Source organism: Anomalospiza imberbis, chromosome Z (assembly GCF_031753505.1).
Source record: "Anomalospiza imberbis isolate Cuckoo-Finch-1a 21T00152 chromosome Z, ASM3175350v1, whole genome shotgun sequence".
NCBI classification, from domain to species: Eukaryota; Metazoa; Chordata; class Aves; order Passeriformes; family Viduidae; genus Anomalospiza; species Anomalospiza imberbis.
This window is the reverse complement of record NC_089721.1, coordinates 43,445,339-43,465,499: the sequence shown is the minus strand read 5'-3', so window position 1 is coordinate 43,465,499 and position 20,161 is coordinate 43,445,339. Positions and strand designations below refer to the sequence as shown.

At 36.6% G+C, this 20,161-nt stretch overlaps 1 protein-coding gene across 2 annotated transcripts in view; it reads right to left on the bottom strand.

Moving 5' to 3' along the window:
- Positions 1-20,161, bottom strand: part of PCSK5 (proprotein convertase subtilisin/kexin type 5) — a 220,552-nt gene that overhangs the window by 101,471 nt on the left and 98,920 nt on the right. For both annotated transcript variants that reach the window (XM_068177017.1, XM_068177018.1), the window contains exon 8: positions 8,656-8,868. In XM_068177017.1, coding sequence (XP_068033118.1) covers positions 8,656-8,868 — 213 coding nt within the window. The remainder of the gene's footprint in view (positions 1-8,655; positions 8,869-20,161) is intronic.

Sequence of the window (20,161 nt, the reverse complement as noted above, 5' to 3'; positions counted from 1 at the left end):
ATGACTCTTTAATTGGCAACATTGTCCCTCTTTTCTAAGTGGATACTGTGGTAGCAATTTGTACCCTTGTCTGGCTTTCAGCAGATACTTCAGCTGAATATGTGCTGAGAAAGCTTTGTAAGTGTAAATGCCATTTGAACTAATTTAAAGGAAAGTAACTGACAGTTACTTGCAGTTGAGATGTTTAGGTATAGATTACCTCCAAGATATGAGGCGTGTTTTTCAGCACTACGGATTCACTGTCAGAGAACTGCTGCATTTACCCCAAGAAAAAAGAGTACATGATCACCAAGAGGTGAGCAAATTTCAAGAAGAAAAATGATGCCCAAATTCCTAAGCAACATAAAAACATCATCAATCACAATAGAAGGATGTGGTATTTGATAGCACCATAAAGCTGCCATTAGTGTATATTAGCAGTCATTCTGATTGTTAGGGTGGGGAGAAGGAGAAATTTTTACATTTTTCATTGAGTATAACACAGCTGTTGATCTGTGAAAATGCTGATCCAACTTCCCAAGAAAAGTGCATGCAGCATTTCTAGGGCCGAGAGTTACAACTTCTAAGTAAGTTGAATCAACTAGGTTTAGTTGAAGACAATGTTCCTGGTATTTGCCTAGTTTAAGCAACATGAAATTAGCCACAGACACGTTGATGAAAGACAAAGAGAAATTATAAAAATCACTGCAATGCACTGTAATACCTCCCACAGGCATTGGTGCAAAGTTTTCAGAAAAACTAGGCATTTAGTAAAGGAAAAAATCTAGACACACACTAACAGTTTCATAGAAGCACCTTGCTCTGAGCAACTTGCTCTCTGAAGGAGATGCCAATTTTGTACAGTCATTATTAAGGTTGAATCATCAATCCTTCTATAGTTTTACCAACTGGGAAATTAATGAATAAAGAAAAAAATGGGATTTCTCTAAGCAGAGAACAAGCTCATGTACCATCTCTCAAGCTTCTGCATTTCTTTGTATTTCATATTTCATTATATGAGTTTTCTGTAGTGATTGAATAATTTTTTTTACTTTCTGCTACAGTTCTTCAAGACATATTGATTTCTGTGAACCTGTGTCCCCAGAAGTGAAAAGATTTTAACAAAAATCTATTCTACATTTTACAGAGCCTTTGCATCTGTATGTACTAAGAAGAGAAGATGTCAGACTGTGTCCTGTGATTATCTGGTGCATATCTTGATAACCTGAGTGAGTTTCTGAAGTAGAGCAGACTTTTGTGTTTTAAGAACTGGCAGGAGACAGGATGGGCTTTCTTTTGTTGTTTCAGTTTTAAGTTCTGCTTAGAGTAGAAGTTTATCAACAAAAAGAGAAAGAAAACCAGCAGATGAATTGCTATTTATCAGAAGACAACAAAGCAGGTGGAATATGAAGTAGACACGTTATTTGCAGGAGATAAGTAATTTAATAGGCTTATAAACCATATCTGTAAGGAGCTTTATGATATCAAAATCTCAGTGTGTTACAAAATCATTTGAAAAACATATTCAAAGGAAATGCATTTGTGCAATACGTTTCATAAGAACCATATAGATAACTGTATTATGTGGTGCTTTACCTCTCCTAGCCACATGGTCCAGTGGAGGGAAGCTATCTTTAAGTACTGTCCTATAGCATTCAAAGCAGCAAAGAAGAGAATAATAGGAAAAAATACCTTGACAACTGCATATTATTAGCCAATACTTCTGTACTCACTGAGTATGAGAGGTAACATCTATAAAGTATAATTTTGTAGTCTTTACCTACTGTCCATTTGTCTCTGTCCCACAGTGAGTTTCTATGCCTTTAACTATGCCAGCACTTTGCAGCTGCACTTGAAAACACCTAAAAATAATTCTAGTCCTTCCATAAGAGTCTATGTAAAAGGTATACATCTATTGGCATCTTTGGAAAATTCGTATTTTAACATATCCAAAGGGTGGAAACCTGGTTCATAAGAGGCAAATTATCACTGCAATAAAACTCAGTACAGTATAAAGTCAAGTGCACTTGGTGTACCTTTCCTGAACAACAAGGAACTCTTCCAAGAATGTGTGTCTACCTGTAACTGTTAGCTTAAAATATTTTAAGCTGTCACTGTATAAGACAAGAAAACCCCTCAAAGACTAGAAAAACTTCTAAAATTATGTTATATCCTATATTTTTAACAACCAGCTATAAAAAATGGGTAGTAATGAAAAGAGAAAAAAAAGTGTTTTGTGTAGTTATAAAAGCATTTGTGATTCTATTACTCCATATTGAAATCAAATCATTTTTAGAACAATTTTTAGTCTACAAAGTAAGTTTCTAGTACTTGGTTACTGTCTGTTCATTCACCTTATAATACATTCTGCACTTACTGGACAAAAAAACAGAGAAGAAAAGAAAAAAGAAAGCTATTCAGCTAAAGAATTGCAAGGAAAAACAGGAAGGAACTTTGGAACATGACATTATACAACTATAACCCATTCACTGTTCCTAAGTCTTGGGTAGGTATTTCTGTACTACAACACTGTAGAATCTCAGATGATACTGAAATCTGTGCTGTGATTCATGAAAAGCAAAAAAAAAAAAAAAAAAAAAAAGGCAAAAAAAAGTAGTTCATTTGATGTTGGTTGTAAATCCTATGCCAGATCACTTCTTCCTGTTTTACTGCTGTGATATTTTTGTTCACTATTTTGAATGTAGGAGTCTCACTCTGACAAACAAAATCACCTTATGATTTGATCAATTATTGTTACTCATCAAATTTTGGCAAACAGTTGAACCCCACATTGTTTGTCAAGTGCATATAAATTTATATGCATAATAGAATTTGGATAATTTAAATTTAATAATAATCTTTCTATTTGCCCTGTATTTTTCCCTTTAAACTTGCTGCAAGCCCTCAGTTTCTTGTGGAAAGGTATGAAGACAACCACTAACTCAAAAGGAGCATCAGTTTAAACAAAAGTGTGAGATATGGTGAAAAGGATACATGATACAACACTGAAAACATATATAGTTTCTAGACTCTTCTAGCATTTAACAGCAGTTTAAAAAGCTTATTATTTAAAATACTCAGTTCTGTCTCGAGTTCACTTTTTGTTTCAAACAAGACTTCCTTCCAAGGTAAATGATACTTGATAGGACTTTAAGAGGACTGAATTTTGGTAGTCAAGCTGGAGAAAGAATAGCAATACAATCATTAATGCTCTTAGAACAGTCTATAAGCAAGACAGTCACACAGGTAATAGCAATATCCCTGTCTCCATGTGAGGGTATGTATGCTGAAAGGACTTCTCAACAATCAGTTTGAAAAGCTGGCATCACAATTTCATGGAATTTCTCACTGGGTTGTAGCATAACGGAATCCCATACTTATCCCTTATATGGACAACTGGTTTAAACACAACACAAACAGAAGCTATTTATCTCCACTACACTGTATGACTTCATCATTGAAAGTATCTAGAGAGGGAACAGCCTTGCATGGCTTTAAATACCAAGTACCACTAGTAAAACATGGAAGAGTTGTGAGTTTCTGTCGTGGTTTGACATGGAAGTGATTTTTTCAGGAAGTTGGGTCAAACCAATCAGTGGTCAAGTTTGGATATTGGCACCTGAAGTGACCACTGAAGATAGGGATACGCCTCTGAGAACACAGGGGGTTAAAAGCAGGAACTCCCCAGAGCTCGCTCTCTTTAGTTCCGGTCAGGGTGCTGTGCAGATCTAAGCTGCCCAGCCATGGGGCTGGGTGGGGGAGGGGGAGCCATGAGGCCTGGTCGAGGTGAGCCGAGGGGTAGAAGGACTGGAACCGAGCCAGCTCCTGTGGACGGAATGGTGGAGAGAAGCGGAGATGTCTTTGTCATCCCCCCCCCAGAGGGAAGAGACAGAGAGTCCGGATGGCACCTGTAACTTTGCCGGCGCGGAGGAGAAGGGTGGGGGGGAAGGCGCCCAGCCTTGGCCTTGGAAATCAGCTGCTGGGCAGAGATATCAGCTGTCCAGGGAGTCTGAACTTTTAACCCTTTCCTGAGAAATGAAGGCTTTGTAAAATATTATTCCTCCTTGATTTGAAGTAGAAGAGAGACAGTCTGGGATCCGAGATGATGGAAGAAGAAATTCTTGAGTTGGAAGGAGATGATGGAGTGGCTTGTGGCTGGACTTTCCTTGTTAGCCATAGACTGAACCAAATTCTCCTAACAGAAGCTGCACTTAGGGGGGTGCGTTGGTGAGCCAAGAGACTTGTTTCAGTGATTACCAGCAGAGGAGCAGAGAGAACAGAGGAGAGTTGGAGAAGGTGGGGAGAAGCCCTCTGTCTTTGAGGAAGAAGAAGAGGAGAAGAAGATCTCTGTTCTTGGACCCTCAGCCCCAGGGGAAAATGGGGGGGACTGTAGTCCCAAAATGAGAAACTGAACTGTTGTCTCTTTTGGTCCACGGCAAAGCATCCTTAAAGGAGCCCTATGAGCAGTCTGTCCATGCACGGTGGTGAGAGCACTGTGACATGGAAAGGAGAGTGTCACCATGGCAGATTTTCTCCGGGCAGTTGCCATGTGTGACATGGAAACACAAGGGTGGCAATTGTGTTTCCTGGAGAGTCTGTGGCACAGGAGAAACTTCTGTCTCCCTTGAAAGATTGAGTATTTGAATATCTGAAGAGTAGCAACTTGATCAGGATCCTGGGTGGTGTCTCACTGTTGAGTTTGTTTAGAAATTAGGTGGGAGGAGGAGGGGTGTTTTGGAAAGTCTTCATCCAAGATTTAGTGTTTGTAGTTTTTATATATATAGTAGTATTTTATATATATATTTATATATATATATATATAGTAGTATTTTATATATATATACATATATATATAGTAGTAGTAGTTTAATAAAGTTCTTTCCTTTGTAACTAAGCTTAGGCCTGCTCTGCTCTGTTCCTGATCACATCTCACAGCAATTATTTAGAAAAGTACATTTTTATGGGGGTGCTGGCATCGCGCCAGTGTCAAACCATGACAGTTTCAAACGTCAATTGATAATATAGTACAGGAAAAAGAATCTTGTCAGGAATTTTTATAGTCTGATTTTCAAGCATTTGGGATCAGTGACTCTTGCAACTGCAACTGCAAGGTTGCTTTGCACAAGAGTTGTCAAGGATGAATTACATTCTGGTAAACAAACGGTCAACAGACCTGGGTTAATTCTTATGGCTACTCAGATTTATGCTTTTGCCATTTACTGTGCAAAATGATGCACACTGTAGGACTAAACTAAAGCTGGGATATGGAACCTAATTTCTAATCTGACTAGTAAAAACAATCAATGCTTATATAATTCATGGAATTAAATCAAAAAATATTTTTACTTATCTCTGATATTCAATGTGAGATCTCCAAGGGAGACTCCAATTAAGAACATTTTAGAGACATATTTTTAATTATTTTCAATAATGTTTATGTAAATTATCTTCCTTAATTTCCTAACTATGGGATAATTTGTGTGCATTCTATATATAATAATTATTATCTCCTTTGTAAGGTATACTTTTCAAAAATCTTAACCTGCCTGTATTAAGGACATTGCAAAGTTCCAGAAGTGATGGGTACTATACTTTGGTAAACTAAAAAGTTATATATGCTTATGTTCCATGAGAACAAGGCAAGATCACTCCAGGTGTTTTTGATCCTAGTGCAAGACATAAGGGAGTAAAATGTCAGAAATTAGCAATGCTCTCTTACTGAAACAGTAATTCTGTAAAAGCAGAAAATGTGTGTTAATTGAAAAGAGTGGATGACAATCACCAAGAAAATTGCATCTATTAAGAAATCAGAGGAATGCTCAAAGCTTAAATGAGCAATGTAGGAAAGTACAAATAAGGACTGAGAAATACAGAGATATTTTACTCAATATTAAAAATATGATCAAGGATATAAAGAAACAGCAATTAATTACATTTGAGGATAAAAGATGCAGAGAGGCAATAAGGAAAGACAAGATTAAATGGTGAACCCTAAAAAATAATGCATGTTTTATTTTCAAATACATCAGAAGCAAAAGAATCTCCAATACTATTTTAATTTTCCAGAGATGATAGACTATAGTAAACAGCAATTTCACTGAATGTTTCTTTTTGGGAAAAAAAAAAAAAGTCTAAATTAAATTTTCAGAGCGTAGGGAGATGACAAATCATTTATCTCTATTTTAAATCACAAGTTAATATCAGAAAGACTGGAAGTGTCAAACACTCTTACAAGGGCTGGAAAGGGAACTACCGTGTTGTTTTTAGCAAATGTTTGAACATTGCAGAAATTCCAGAAAACAGAAAATCTGCATAGTGTCATTATTTTAAAAAGGGTAAGCATTATTGTCCTACTAATGTCATCTATTTGCCACTTTTTTATCTAGTGTAAAGCAGCTGATACAGGATTTAAATAAATTACTAATAGATTAATTAACTAGTAGAATACTCAATGGTGGATAACAGAAGATGCTGGAAAAGAAAGGTTGCCAAAGTACTGCAGTATTTTTTTTGGACATCACTTTGGCTGAAAGTAATATACTCATGATTTTACAAGACACATCATGTAATGCTGCATATTTTAAAAAAATATTTAAATTTAAGAGATTAAAAATATACATAATGCATAAGACATTGATTTAAACTGGCATAATTATATGGTCCAAAAATGTAAGCATGTATAAAAATTAGAAGCAGAGAAATTGTATATACCCTTATAGCATATAGAAGAAATGACTGCTGTTTCTAATCAGGTCTTCTACAATTTGGTTCCTGGCCACAGTATGACCTCAAACTTTTACCGAAGACATGGAAGAAAACACCAGCACCTGATGAGTGTTGCGAGAAACTTGGGAAATGACAAAGTGATGATGAGGGCTGGTCTGAAGGTAAGTACTAAACCTGCCAGTTGTTATAGGTGGAATAAGGAGACTCTAATTACCCTTACATATTTCCTTGAACCATCAACTTTGAAAAAGAGAAGCAGCAGCTCTGAAAGTGGGCTGAGCATCACACAGTGATGGACACATTACATGACAGTGAAGCTAACAAGTCTCATCAGGGTCAATACATAAACAGAAGAAAACTGACCTGGCACATACAGACAGCCGTTTTCCTATGCTTTTGTCAATGAATATTGCTGCTACCTGGCTGGTGTGTCTAGTTTGGATTCTAGAAGCTTGTAACATGAAAAATGGGTTTATAAGAAAACATGACTTAGACAGAATAGTACAAGAAGCTTACCTTCCGTTATCAAAAGGAATTAACTCTCTGGGTTACATGGGCAGAGAGAGGACAGAAAGAGGACAGAGCGGTCTTCATACTAGCAATAAAATCTGTGACACCAAATGCTTAGAAATCAAAGCTAAATGGGCCCAGAGAGCAAACAGGAGAGATCTTTTAATAGCAATGAATAATTAAAAGCACTTACATTAAATTTAAGTTAATTTTTTGTCACAGAAAACTTTGAAAGCAATACTGATTGTATTTATAAAAATTGTTGTTGACTTGACAGCAACTGCTGGATTCAAAGGACTCAGGGAAGTTCTACAGACTTGTCTAAGTAAAGGTCAGGATGGAGGAACACAATCACATCTGCTCAGCTCATTAGTCTCACTCAAACATGAAGAAGTTAGTGAATGTCTTTTAAAGGACAGTAAAGGGAATTTAATCACAGAAGTGAGGATTTCTAGTAGATATAGTAATTTTAAAATTTATTATTATTTATCAGGGATAACAAGAAACGCATCAGGAAGAGAGAGAGAAGACTTCAGTGAAGAGAAGCAAATAAATAACAGAAAAATCATTGGGATGAAGAATGATCTCAGAACAAGTCTATAACAGAAATTAGACCATCAGAAAATAACAAAGAATCCAAGAAGGGATGGCCAGCATCCCAGAACAGAATCCTGAAAGACAAGGCAGACAGTATGAAAAAAAAAACCACAGAGGCAAATATTTGTAACTCTAGATTGACACCAAGAGAAAAATCTGCTAAAGACCAGAAAGAAAGGTTAGATAAGTCCTTAAGAAAACATAAGGAAGGAAAAAAAAACCCTCCAATTCCTTCAATCTTCTGATCCAGAAGTAATAAATTTCTGTAAGTTAAACACCAGAATAAATAAGCAGGGAAGAGAACAATGTTAGCAAACCTCATCAACCTGAGTACAAAGGTTTAAAAGGTTAAAAGAAGTAGAATATTGAATACTAGAAAGTATCCTGAATGCATTCATTTTGCAAAGGCACACAGGATGTACAAATACTAACAATGTCAACAGATTATCCAACAGAATTAAAACTATTTGTCATTTTCCAGCAAAGATGAGAACATTAAGGAAATTAGATGCTGGCTGCTTAGGAATGAGAAGAGGAACAATACAGAAAAGATGAGCACTGAGCCTAATTTTCCTTACAATACATTTCCAGAATAGACGGCAATATGAGTAGTAAGTGACAGTCAGTGAATGTAAAAGAGGAATGATGCTGTGTCAAAACAAATCTGAGAAAACAGGTGTCTAGGTAAACTGCTAATATGTGTGTAAATTGTAAAAACTATTGATAACTGGATTTAAAACACGGGAAGATATTAGTGTAAATGATTTCCCTTTCTCTCCATCCCCCTAAATCACTGTGCAGAATACAATCATATATACATGAAAAAACAAATAAAACCCATACTATTTTCCTGTCATAGGATTCCCCACTGCTGTATGTTGTAGCTAGTGTGGATGCACATTCTTCCAGATACCACGGCTTTTTTCCACTTTCAGCTGTGCTGCTTATGGAGATAGTGTAGATGCTATTGGTGTAGCCATCACAGGAGCAGTGGTCTCGACTTCTTCCACCATTTCCAGATGCCCAAACAAAGACTGAACCTAAGCCTCTTCGTCCCTGTTTGGAAACAGTACAAAAAATTTGATTAATAATTCTTTTCTCCCTCAACTGCTTAATAGCCACGTCTTTTCCCCCCCCCAAAAAATCTCATGAGAAGAAGAAAATAAAAGAACAAGTACCCTGAGAAGAATTAGAAATGAGAGAATGATTTAGCAGATTTCAGAATCAGACATTAGAGAAATTGAGAAAATTAGTAGTATAAATACAGCTTTAGAAACAACTTTTATATGGAGTTTGTTGTTCTGCACCTATATTATCCAGATGTACCATGAAAGTCATGCTGAAAAAAAAAAAGGAGTGAAATATCATACTGGGTTGGCTTTCTGGGCTGCAAGCACACATTGTTGGCTTATGTCAGCCTTTCATTCACCAGCACCCCCAAGTCCTGCTTGAGTCCTTCTTAGCAAGACTGCTTTTGATCTGTTCATCCCACAGCTTGTATTGATACTGAGGGTTGCTCTGACGCAGGTGCATCACCTTGTACTTGGTCCTATTAAACCTCATAAGACTTCCACTGGCCCATTTCTTGAGTTTGTCCAGGTACCTCTGCATGGCATTCCATCTTTCAAGAGTATCAACTGCACCCCTCAGTTTGGTGTCATCCGCAAATTTGTTGAGAATGCACTAGATTCCTTCACCCATGTCATTAAGGAAGACAGTAAATAACACGGGATAACATTACCAATGGGGACTACTGAGGGACACTTGTTACTGATGTCCATTGGACTGTGAGCCATTGCCCACTGTCCTCTGGATGTGAGTATTTAACCACTTTCTTAGCCAACAGTTCATTTATCAAATCCATCTCTCTACAATTTAGAGAGAAGGCTGTCATGGGGAATTGTCAAAGGCTTTACAAAATTCCAGGTAAACAACATCTGTAGCCCTACCCTTGTCCACTGACACAGTCACTCCATCACAGAAGCCCACTGGGTTGGTCAGGCAACCCTGTCCTCCATGTGCCTTAGCAGAGCTTCTAGGAGGATTTGTTTCATGATCCTCCCAGGCAGAGAGGTGAGGCTGACCAGTTGGTGGTTCCCAGGGTCCTCCTGTCTCTACCCTTTTTAAGGATGGGTATAATGTTTCCCTTTTTCTAGCCACTTGGGCCTTCACCAGACAGCCATGACTTCTCAATTATCATGGAGATAATTTGTGAGTTTAATAAAAGTATACGACCTCAAAAGACTTTTCAGCAAAGTAAGTTAAAAAGCAAATTCTTCTGACTAGTGTCTACATGAAGTTATGTCTCTAAAATTCAAATTTTCCTTTAGAAACATTTCAAGCAGAAAGAAAAATCCCAAGGTGCCAAGTTTAATGTACTATGAAATCCACATTCACCAGACAGGAGCAGTCTGAAATTACAAATTTTTCACTTCCTTTTCTTGATCTTAGCTAATGCACCAACAAAAAGATACGAAATAGCAACATTTTCAATGTAGTGGGGTTTTTTTGTTTGTTTGGGGTTTTTGGGCTTGTTTGTTTGGTTTTTATTTTTTGTTTGTTCGGTTTTTTAAGACAACTTTTAAAGTACTACCGCTCTCTTTCTCTACCTTTTTTCTTCCTACACAGGTCTTGAAAGCAGTATTATGGCTAAACCTCACCAATGGTTTATACGCCAATGGTGTATACACCAATACAACCAAGACAGAAGAAATGAGAATTCAGGGTAATCAAGCCATAGCTTCCACTTAAAAAAGAAAAAAAAAAAAAAAAGAAAAATATTTTGTAAAAGAACTTCTCAAGAAGATGCATAAAGAAAAATGTCTGACTAATAACAGCCTGTAATTTTTCTGCTGTTACCATCAGATGGTTCTGTATGCCAACAGCAGTATAACATGATTTGTCCCATGCAATAAAAACCTTTTCACCGCAGTGTATGACTGTATTATTAGTCTGTTTGCACAGAGAATGTTTATTCTCTATGCAATCTGTTTTCTGTGTAATCTATTTCATTAGATGTGTACTTATGCTACTGTGCTAATAATAAACAACAAGCTGTAGAAACAGCAATTTGAATCATTTTTGGCCACAAAATGGGGAAAACATGCCAATGGAAGTTAGAAATTCTGCATTTATAATTTAAACATAACTAACATCAATTTAGATTTTTAATAGTAAGGGTGGGGCTTTAAAACTAATAGCCATTTGCATCTGGATTTACGTTTCCATGCTAGGGTTTTTTTGTTAAACAGATAATGGCAAGTATTTCTTTAAAAAAAATGACTCCTGCAAATATGTTAAGGATCAATGTCTCTGTTATTGCAATAAAAAGTAAGTACCAGATGCAGTGACCAATGCAAAACAGTATTTTCTACTTGTTTTCTACATTTTACTTTTCTACATTTTACTTGTTAGTAACTGTGCCCAACAAGTAAGTAAAGAGAGAGTGTCAGCTGTTCTACTGTATGTGAATGTTATTCCAGCTGGTATCATCTAAATAAATGCAGTTAAATAATAGTTGGACTGTGTTACAAAATTAAGATAAACACATATGGAAGGCACTATGCAGCTTTTACTGTTTATCTAAATCTATCATTTGTCATCTGCGAGGTGCCCAAGGCTATCAGACAAAAAGTCAAGCCTTGAGATGCCAAGAAGCCACGTGTCATTTATTAGCCCAAAGCAAAGGTGCATGTACAAATGATATGGACAGAACTTGAGCAAAACTAAGAGTTGCTAACTCTTCTATAGAAAAGGCATAGACCAGTATTGAATCAATGTCCAGCAAAGTATGCTCAATGCTCATCTCATGATTTTAAAATTTCATTCCATCCCCTCTAAGCACAAAGTTGCTTCTGCTCTTCCATTTGCAATGACAGCTAGGGACTGCCTCCTATAAATTCTGCATGGTGTCCATAATTCCGCACTTGTGCTTGTCAGTGCACCAAATCAGGCAACTATGAAAGGTTCTCTTTTTTTCTAGTCTACTTTCTTAAATTGCATATAATGTCATATCATTTAAAAGAAAAAATTCAACTGTCCCATTATGCAAAACAAAACTGTTTCACTGATGACTGTGACTTGCTATTGACTAAGTCACACTCCAATTTTCTAGTATATTTTCTGGACAAAGCCAGTGTGCTCAACAGACAGCTTAAATGAAAATGGACTCAGATCTTTTTTAAAGAGGCCCCAAGGCAGAATTTACACTCAGAATTTACACTTGTAAAGCATGAAAGAAGAATCTTGGGGCATGGGGCATTCTGTCTTTTTTTTTTTTTTTTTCCTTCTGCTAATGCCTCCTTTTCCTTGGTCAGCAAGTTACAAGTAGGTAAATGATACAAAAGCCCCTTTTTGTTTTTTCCAGTTCACCAGCATGGACAGGTTAAGTCTGCCAAGAATCAGAGCCAGTATGAACATGCTCATAATGACATCTGCAGAATTTCCTTATACTATTACAGAAACATCCCCTGCTCCAAGTGTGTGTGTTCGTGTATGCACCACATCCTTATGAGTGAATGAATTAGCAGTACTGGCAGGGACTTTTTAAGAGAGAGGTCTCCATACACTCAAATAAAGACAACCAGCAGTCCCACACACTTTTAAGTTGCTTACAGCACTCTTTAAAAATACTCTAATAAAAACAGTTTCCACCTACAAGATGTAGTAAGAGCCAGTGGAGTAAATTTTAATCACACTATTTTATAAATTTTAGACCTTACATTCATTCACTGCTTTAAAAGTCAAGTTGCCTTAATCCAGCCTGTGAATCCTGATTATTTCCAGCCCAGGAATCAAGTACCCCAATATCCCTGTCTATGAAGTGACTTACTGTCTTGATAGGTGTGATCAAATTTACAAAGGAACAAGGAAGAAAACGTGGAGGAGCAGGAAAGGCAGATGACAGAACAGCTGAACTGGAGTAATTAAGAATTATAGGGGCGGCAGTCAGGGAGAGATAATTTGGCACCAAATGCTGGAAACACACTGACGAGCAGAAAACAAACCATGCAAATACAAAATGGAGAGAAAAGGAGGGACACTCTATCCACACCTAGAGCCTATACATTTCATTTCCTCTATTCTCCCCAATACTGTTCTAAAATTACTTCATGTTTCCAAGAACTAAAAACTACTGCCAGAAAGTGAAATTGATCTTGAAGTGGAAGCTGGAAAAAGTAGCCCATGGTATGACCTCTTCCTTAAAAACTAATTCCTAAAGAGGAAATGTTCATAACTGAATGTGCAGAACAGAGGCCAGCATTCTGGAGACCTAAAAAAACCTACTTGGCAGGCATGGTTTTTAGCTCCAGCATAGTACCATCACTGTAGTGCCACGCACAAAGGATCACAGCATCCTGAGAAATGCACCTGTGAGATACGTCCCCTTTCTTCCAGTTTCTGCTGATTTCTGCACTCTCTAGGATCTGGACACTGCTGTCCTGTGCAGGGACACAGCATTGCCAAGCTGTTCACTGCCAGCATTTTGCTTTCAACCAGTAGCAGCCCCTAGCTCCTGCTGAGTTTCTACCAGTCTATTTAACCTCTTATCTGGGAATGAAAAATAGTCTGGCACAACATCCTTAAAGGACTCTTTTGTAGACTGCACAGTACTGAACCTGAAAGCAGGCATCCCTCCAAAAAACAGATAATGATAAGCTGAGAGTCCCAGTCAGCAGTTCTGAAGTGCTACCAAACGACAGCCAAGGAGACTTTTTTTTTTTTTAACAGTATTCTTATATATGAAAGCAAAAATTCACTAACAAAAGGAAACATTTCTCAGGCCATTAATTCTGTTGAGGTATCCACACTTTCAGAAAAAATAATGTTCGTGCATCAATTTATTAAAAATGCACACCTACAGTATCTGTGAGGAAATGAGTAATGAGCCAAACAGGGATGTATAAATAAAGATGCATGTTGAGGGGAATAAACAAAAATAGACACCTGTGTTTTTACATTAAAAGTTATGGTTTTACTCTTAAAAAAACTATGAAGTAAAGAAAGTATTTCCTGTTGCTGCAACATAGCAATATATATACACGTATAACATATACGCAATGCAAAAATATATCACTACCTAGAAAAAACAATGATTATCTCATATTGTTGGAAAGGGAAGTTGCTAAGAAAGGTTACTGGCTACTTCTGAACTAGCTCCTTAATTAACAAAATTAAAGGCAAAAAAATTAACCATGCTAAAAAAAAAAAGAAAAAAATGTACTTTCTTATCTCTTAGGATATGATACTTTTCAAACACTGAAGCTATAAAACATTCTAATGTGCATATAACAAAACCCCATATTGAATAACCACAGGCACCTATGTATTTACACACTAATTATCAGCATGTATCAGTGGAACAATTCAGTATGTAGGCTTCATGTGGTGTATTTTTTACTTTACTCTCCACGAGAAAAGCAGTTTAAACAGCTCAAAGATATTCCCCACAGAGCTATAACTAGTGCCTGAAGTGCAACCAAAAGAACTGTTGGCTGAAACCTGAATATGAACATGTGGAATATTGGAATGAATCTCTCATTTACCTAAACAAAACAAAGCCAGCTCAAGGACTGCATGAATCACAGTTCAGGCTGAGGCTCTCTTTCTACAGTATCATTTCTATTGTTATCAGGATAAAACAAGTTGTATATGGGAAACAAAATGTGATAACACGAGAGCTTGCTTTGCCAAAATTTCTGTTGTACAAAGAGTTTCTAGTTAATGAGAGGTAAAACTGTCCCTGCAACCAAAGCCAAAATAAACAAGCAGTGCACAGGAAAGCCATCAGTGTGAGAATTGGATATGCGACTGATGTTATACACAAACACCCATTATATGGGATGGGTTCAGGCAGTCCTCATTGCCTTTATACTACTATCTGATTAATCACTCTAGAAAGGAGCCCCGGGCCACTAGATCCACATAGCTCTTTTTCACTACTTACATCAGATTCTTCCTTGTGGAAAACTTTGGGTTTAGAGATGTCTATTAAACTCTGGGGTTCAACAAAAGGAACCTCCTATTTTCTGCAATTTTAGCTCTTTTCACTAGATAAGCATGAAAATATGGCCACTTCACTTCTACTTTTGCAGACTGAGGACTTAAGGAACAACTTTGTGCAGTTTGTCTCCCACGGTGTTCATTTAAGAAACAACATACAGGCCGTGTGGAAAATCATTGCCTTCACAGTTTTGTGCCTTGAACTGTTAAAATTCTCTGCACAGAAAACTTTTTACTCCAAAATTCCAGTGATCTCCATTCCAGAAATCTCTTTTTTCCTACGTGAAATACAGAGATACTACTTTTGTTCAAATATATGAGTGAAGTGTATATGTGACTTGCTCATATACAGAAACCAGATTCATGTTTCAAAAAGGCATACTCTGAAATCCATACACCTCAGTGCATGGAAATAGATTCATTTGCCAAAGCTGCTCTTCAGTATTGTTTTTTCAAATTAAGATTTACTCCACAAAAATAATGGAGTCATTTTTGTTGTTGTTGTTTTTATGTTCAATACATCACCTGTTTCAGGGTGGGCATCCAAAACCAGAGGCATTTTGGCAAATCCAAAAACAGCAATGATGTTTCAATTCTGACTTGTTTCAACAGTTTCCATGTATGTGTGAGATGGGATGAGGTAACCAAACAGTTTTGGTTTCCAGTACACTTTGTGACATTTTAAGGAAAATGGACAATTTTTGTAACTCTCATTTCAAATTTTCCCATCTTTCAGGATTCTTTTATTTCAATTAATGCAATGTAAGAACACTTCTGATACATTAACTGCTTTTCCGCATTTTTGTACTACATACTGATTATCTGTGAAAAAGTTCATTTTTTCACAGTAAGCAAAGGAGAACAATTTTAAGGTTGGCTTTGTCTGAGGAGGAAAGGGTTGAAAACCAGGAGATTGGTGAGGAGAGAGAAAAGTAAGTTCTATTCAGAACTGTTTTTGTTCAGAGACCAACCTTGTACCTTAGAAGATGTTAGAAAATACTCTGTGTGAGAGAATTCATGTATTTGTGTTTGCTTTGGGCCATTTTCTGTTTGCTGAAGAAGCAATTAAATTTTCTCAGAGTAGATAACAGGATGTTGTTAAACACCTAAAAGCATTCTTCCTCTAGGCCTCTTTGTAAGTGGGGAAGGGAGATAAATTCTAAGACTGTAAAACACAGCCTGGTGAAGACATGCTCCAGGCTCTGATATGTAATGCAGGGGTCAGGCCCTGCTAAAATGAGCTTAGCAATGTATGTATATCCCTTTGTTTCTTTGTAATCCTCCAGCCAGTGAGGCAATGGAATAAATCTATTCTCTGCACTTCAGATGAGCGTTGTGATTGTCTTGGTGTTAGCTGCATATATTTGGTACACACACTTTGTACACATATTTCCCAAACAAAATAAAGTGTACTTTATGAAAGTTCATCCAGGTATCACTAAGCCTAAATACTATTTTATTTACTGGAAGGCAACATTCCAAATTCTACTTTGTTTGAATGCAAGAAGTTGCTAACTGTGTGCAAACAGTAGAGCAAAGGATTAATATTAGCTTAAAAATGTGTTAAGGTTATCGCTTAACCTCATTTTTGTTGGGCAACCCCCATTTGTAGAAAACTGCATAATATCAAGTTTAAACCACATCTGCAAAGTCATTAAGGCATCTGAGATACGTCAGCCAAATGCAAGGCAGTCAGACCTAGAAATTAGGCTTATTGGTAAGAAATAAAGGAAAGTGAACAAACTTTGCAAAGCAGTAGCTTAGAAAGTTTAGGACTATGGAAGATAATCAATTGGGAATGAGCTGCCCTAAAATAGTCTGTCCACTGGATTACTAAGTAAGATCTATATGAACTCATCCAGGGAATATGGAAGCAGTACTATGCATGAATAGAAAATGCTTAAACTTGCACGCCCCGTTCTGGTATCCACACTGGAAATAAAAATGCCAGAAAACAGAAAGTGTTTCAGAAAGAACCAGAAGAATGAAGTCTGATTTGGAAATTCTGACTAACAGAAAGAAACTCAATATACAAAACATTACTCTTAAGATTGCAGAACAGATTTTAAAGGTCAGTAAGTGGTGCCTGCATTACTGTACAAAAGCTCAAAATGCAACAAACACTTAAGAATTTCTGATAAGCCTGTGAAGTTTTTGTTTGGTAACTTATTTTATGCAGAGAAATGTATTAGAACCAGATTGTCAGGCTTCTGCAAAGATGTGATGAGCCCTGCAAGAAATTTGTAATGAAGCAAAAGAAAATTAACATTATTGTAACATCAAGGTGGGAGTGGAAATACTTGTACAGGAAATAATATAGTCTCTGCTGGAAAAATATAGAGGTCAAGGAAGTTATGAGTACAGTATGTCAAGGATGAGCTCAGGAAAAAAAGTTATTAGGTATTTTGACCTAAAAGAGAAAGACCATCTTAGTGAGTCTAGTAATCACTACCACCTGCATTCAAGAAAAGAATTCAGGCTGGAAGATGTGGAGAAGCACTACTCTAATGAGCAAGGAGATGGACAGACTAGTTTTTAAGTGATCAGTGAGTGTGGCATGTCTATCATATCTAAATGAAGCTTGAAAGGAGAGTAACTGAAAAATGTATCAGAAACAAAAATGGAGGAAGTTATTTAAGATGAGGCACAATTTATATCCAGGAATAAATGGGCAGAAAACTACACATGAAGAAACCATGTTGTAACTTAGAAGAAAATCTCTAACCAACAATTAATGTTGGCCATTAAATGTTTTCCTAACAGAATCAGAGGGGAAAAGAATCTGACTTTTTCTAGAACATAAAATGCTCAATGTATTTAAACGGCACAATGCCTGTGGTGGTAGAAAGCTGTACTGGATGACCTATGCTGTCATTTCCTGTCTTATGTCCTATGTTCCAATTCAATTTATCCAAGAGATCGATTGCTCAAAATCTGTAATGAATTATATGTCGAGTTTTCTAATACCATAAGATGCACCATAAATACAGCAAAAGAGGCAGTTTACAATGGAAATGAAAGCAAGAGACTTAGATGAGTAATTAGCTATACTATTTTCAATAGTAAAGGTTGCTACTGGCTTGCAAAGACATGGACATGAGATTTCAGTTAAGACTGGCTCTTCTTGAAAGATTTCCAGAAACCAGAAAATAATACATGGATCAGGAAAACAGGGATTTAGATGAAGCAACAACTGGATGAAATTTCACTGATTGGACTTATGACAAAAGGCAGGTGCAGATGATAGACGTTAGAACTATGAATATTAAGCCAATGGTGCTGTGTCTTGACATGAGCAGGAAGAAATACAATGAAAAAATATTGATGGACTTTTCAAGTTCTATTATGTAATCAGCATCCACCTCTAGTACAGAGCAAATCAAAGTTTAACTTAGTATGTTGAAGCATATGTATATATCTATATCTTATCTATATCTATTTCTCATCACATATCCATGTTCATTTTATATCATAGATGCAACAAGGATACACAGTATATATGCAAAGTATATAACAGATAAATGCCAGAATCTAATACTAGATTATATCAGCATATTGCAAATCATGTCTTCTGAGACCATCCCCAAGTACAGTACTAATTCCTCTGATTGATTTTCAACAAGTATTTTTGCCCACTTACTGGAAATGTGCAGAAGGTCTCATGCATGCAAAATATATCCATATATGATTGCAGACACGAATAAAAACAGGTATATGTTATTTAGACTCAAACAACAGCTGTACAAGGTGAAAAAACACAATATGCAGTTTAAAAGATAATTTTAAAAATCTGCTGTGTATCACTTGAAATGTATTAAAAACCAGCCATTCTGGCACGTTTGACTAGAAGTCAATCCTTCCTGCTATAACTTCTGCCTTTGATTTCTGAAATGCAGTTCTCTGGCAAAATAAAAGGGAAAAATTCCTCTTGGTGTAAGCAACACATCCTACTCAGAATAATGCCGAGACATCATGACAGGACAAATAAATTTAATAGAAACATCTCTAGAAACATAGAACACTGGGAGCAAACCTTTGCCTAGACACTTGTAAATGATGAGAAATCTCTTCCATTTTCAGAGCAGAAACATACAGTAATGATGATGATGATAATAACTGTTAAATCCTTTTTCTTGATTTCTCTTTTTCTTCCCTTTTCTCCCTCACTCTTGCATGTGGGTAGGATGCTTGTAGTGATTGTAAGAGAGCCTTTCTGCTCCCAGCAAGCACTTGGAACACACACTCTGCAGCCAAAGCTGTTGAAGCGAGAGATATGAGAAGGGGCAATTATGATGGAGAGAAGGCATGAAGCTGAGTTTGCACATGAGGTTCAGCCACACAGCATCTGATCATTAATGTCCATCAAATATTTTGGCTTGAGTCAAGCTCACTAAATAGAGTGGTGTCACAGCAGTAAGATGAAGGTGCCTGTGTCAAGAGTTTCCATGCAGATTTCCCGTCTCTCCACCCTTTCTAGATTATATTAAGGATGACCTGACTAGTACACTAGTACACTTATGTGTACTACAGAAACAACATAAAACATACGATTGGTGAGACACTGGAGAGTGAGATAACCAGCTCTTTGGAATCCTTCAATGAAAAATATCTACAGTGGTTACATATCCAGAAGCTTGACTATTAGATCTTTGCCAAACAGCAGTGAGAGAACAAGTCTGAATATCTGAAATGCTTTCCTCTCCAAATGATGTTGACACTATTGCAGAATACCAGGCTTATTTGTATGAATACAAATGAACTAGCCTGAATGCTGCATGGCAGAGCCATGATTCAGCAAACTCAACTCCATCAAGTGCTTATAGCATTGTGCTTATTGACAGTGAGACACTGACAGGTATCCTAAAAACATACTTAGATTTCATATTTATGAATCAAGGAAGGCTTTTGTGCTCTCCATTTTGTCCCAGATTCAGCACAGTCTTATGACATGATTCGCCCATAAACACGTTATGCAATGCTAAGCCTGCTTGATCTTGAGCACAGGGTGAAATGTGACATTACATACTTAATCTTTCAGTGAATATGTTACTTTTTGATATATGACCATTTGTTTGATATTTTTTCAGGCAAATTCTGCATAATTACAATGGATTTTTTTATTGATATTATGAGGTCTACAAGTTCTAATGCATTAGGATTTAAAATGTAGACATCTAGAATTTTCCGCACTTACAACTACACTATTTTCAAGAAAAGTACCTCGTCAGCTGAAAGAATGCTATAAAGGGAGTTGTATATTTGCACAGAAATTGTTTGATAGTAAAGTATCCAAATTCTCTTTGAATTTAAGTATGTAAATTTAATAAAATTAAATGAAATACCCTTA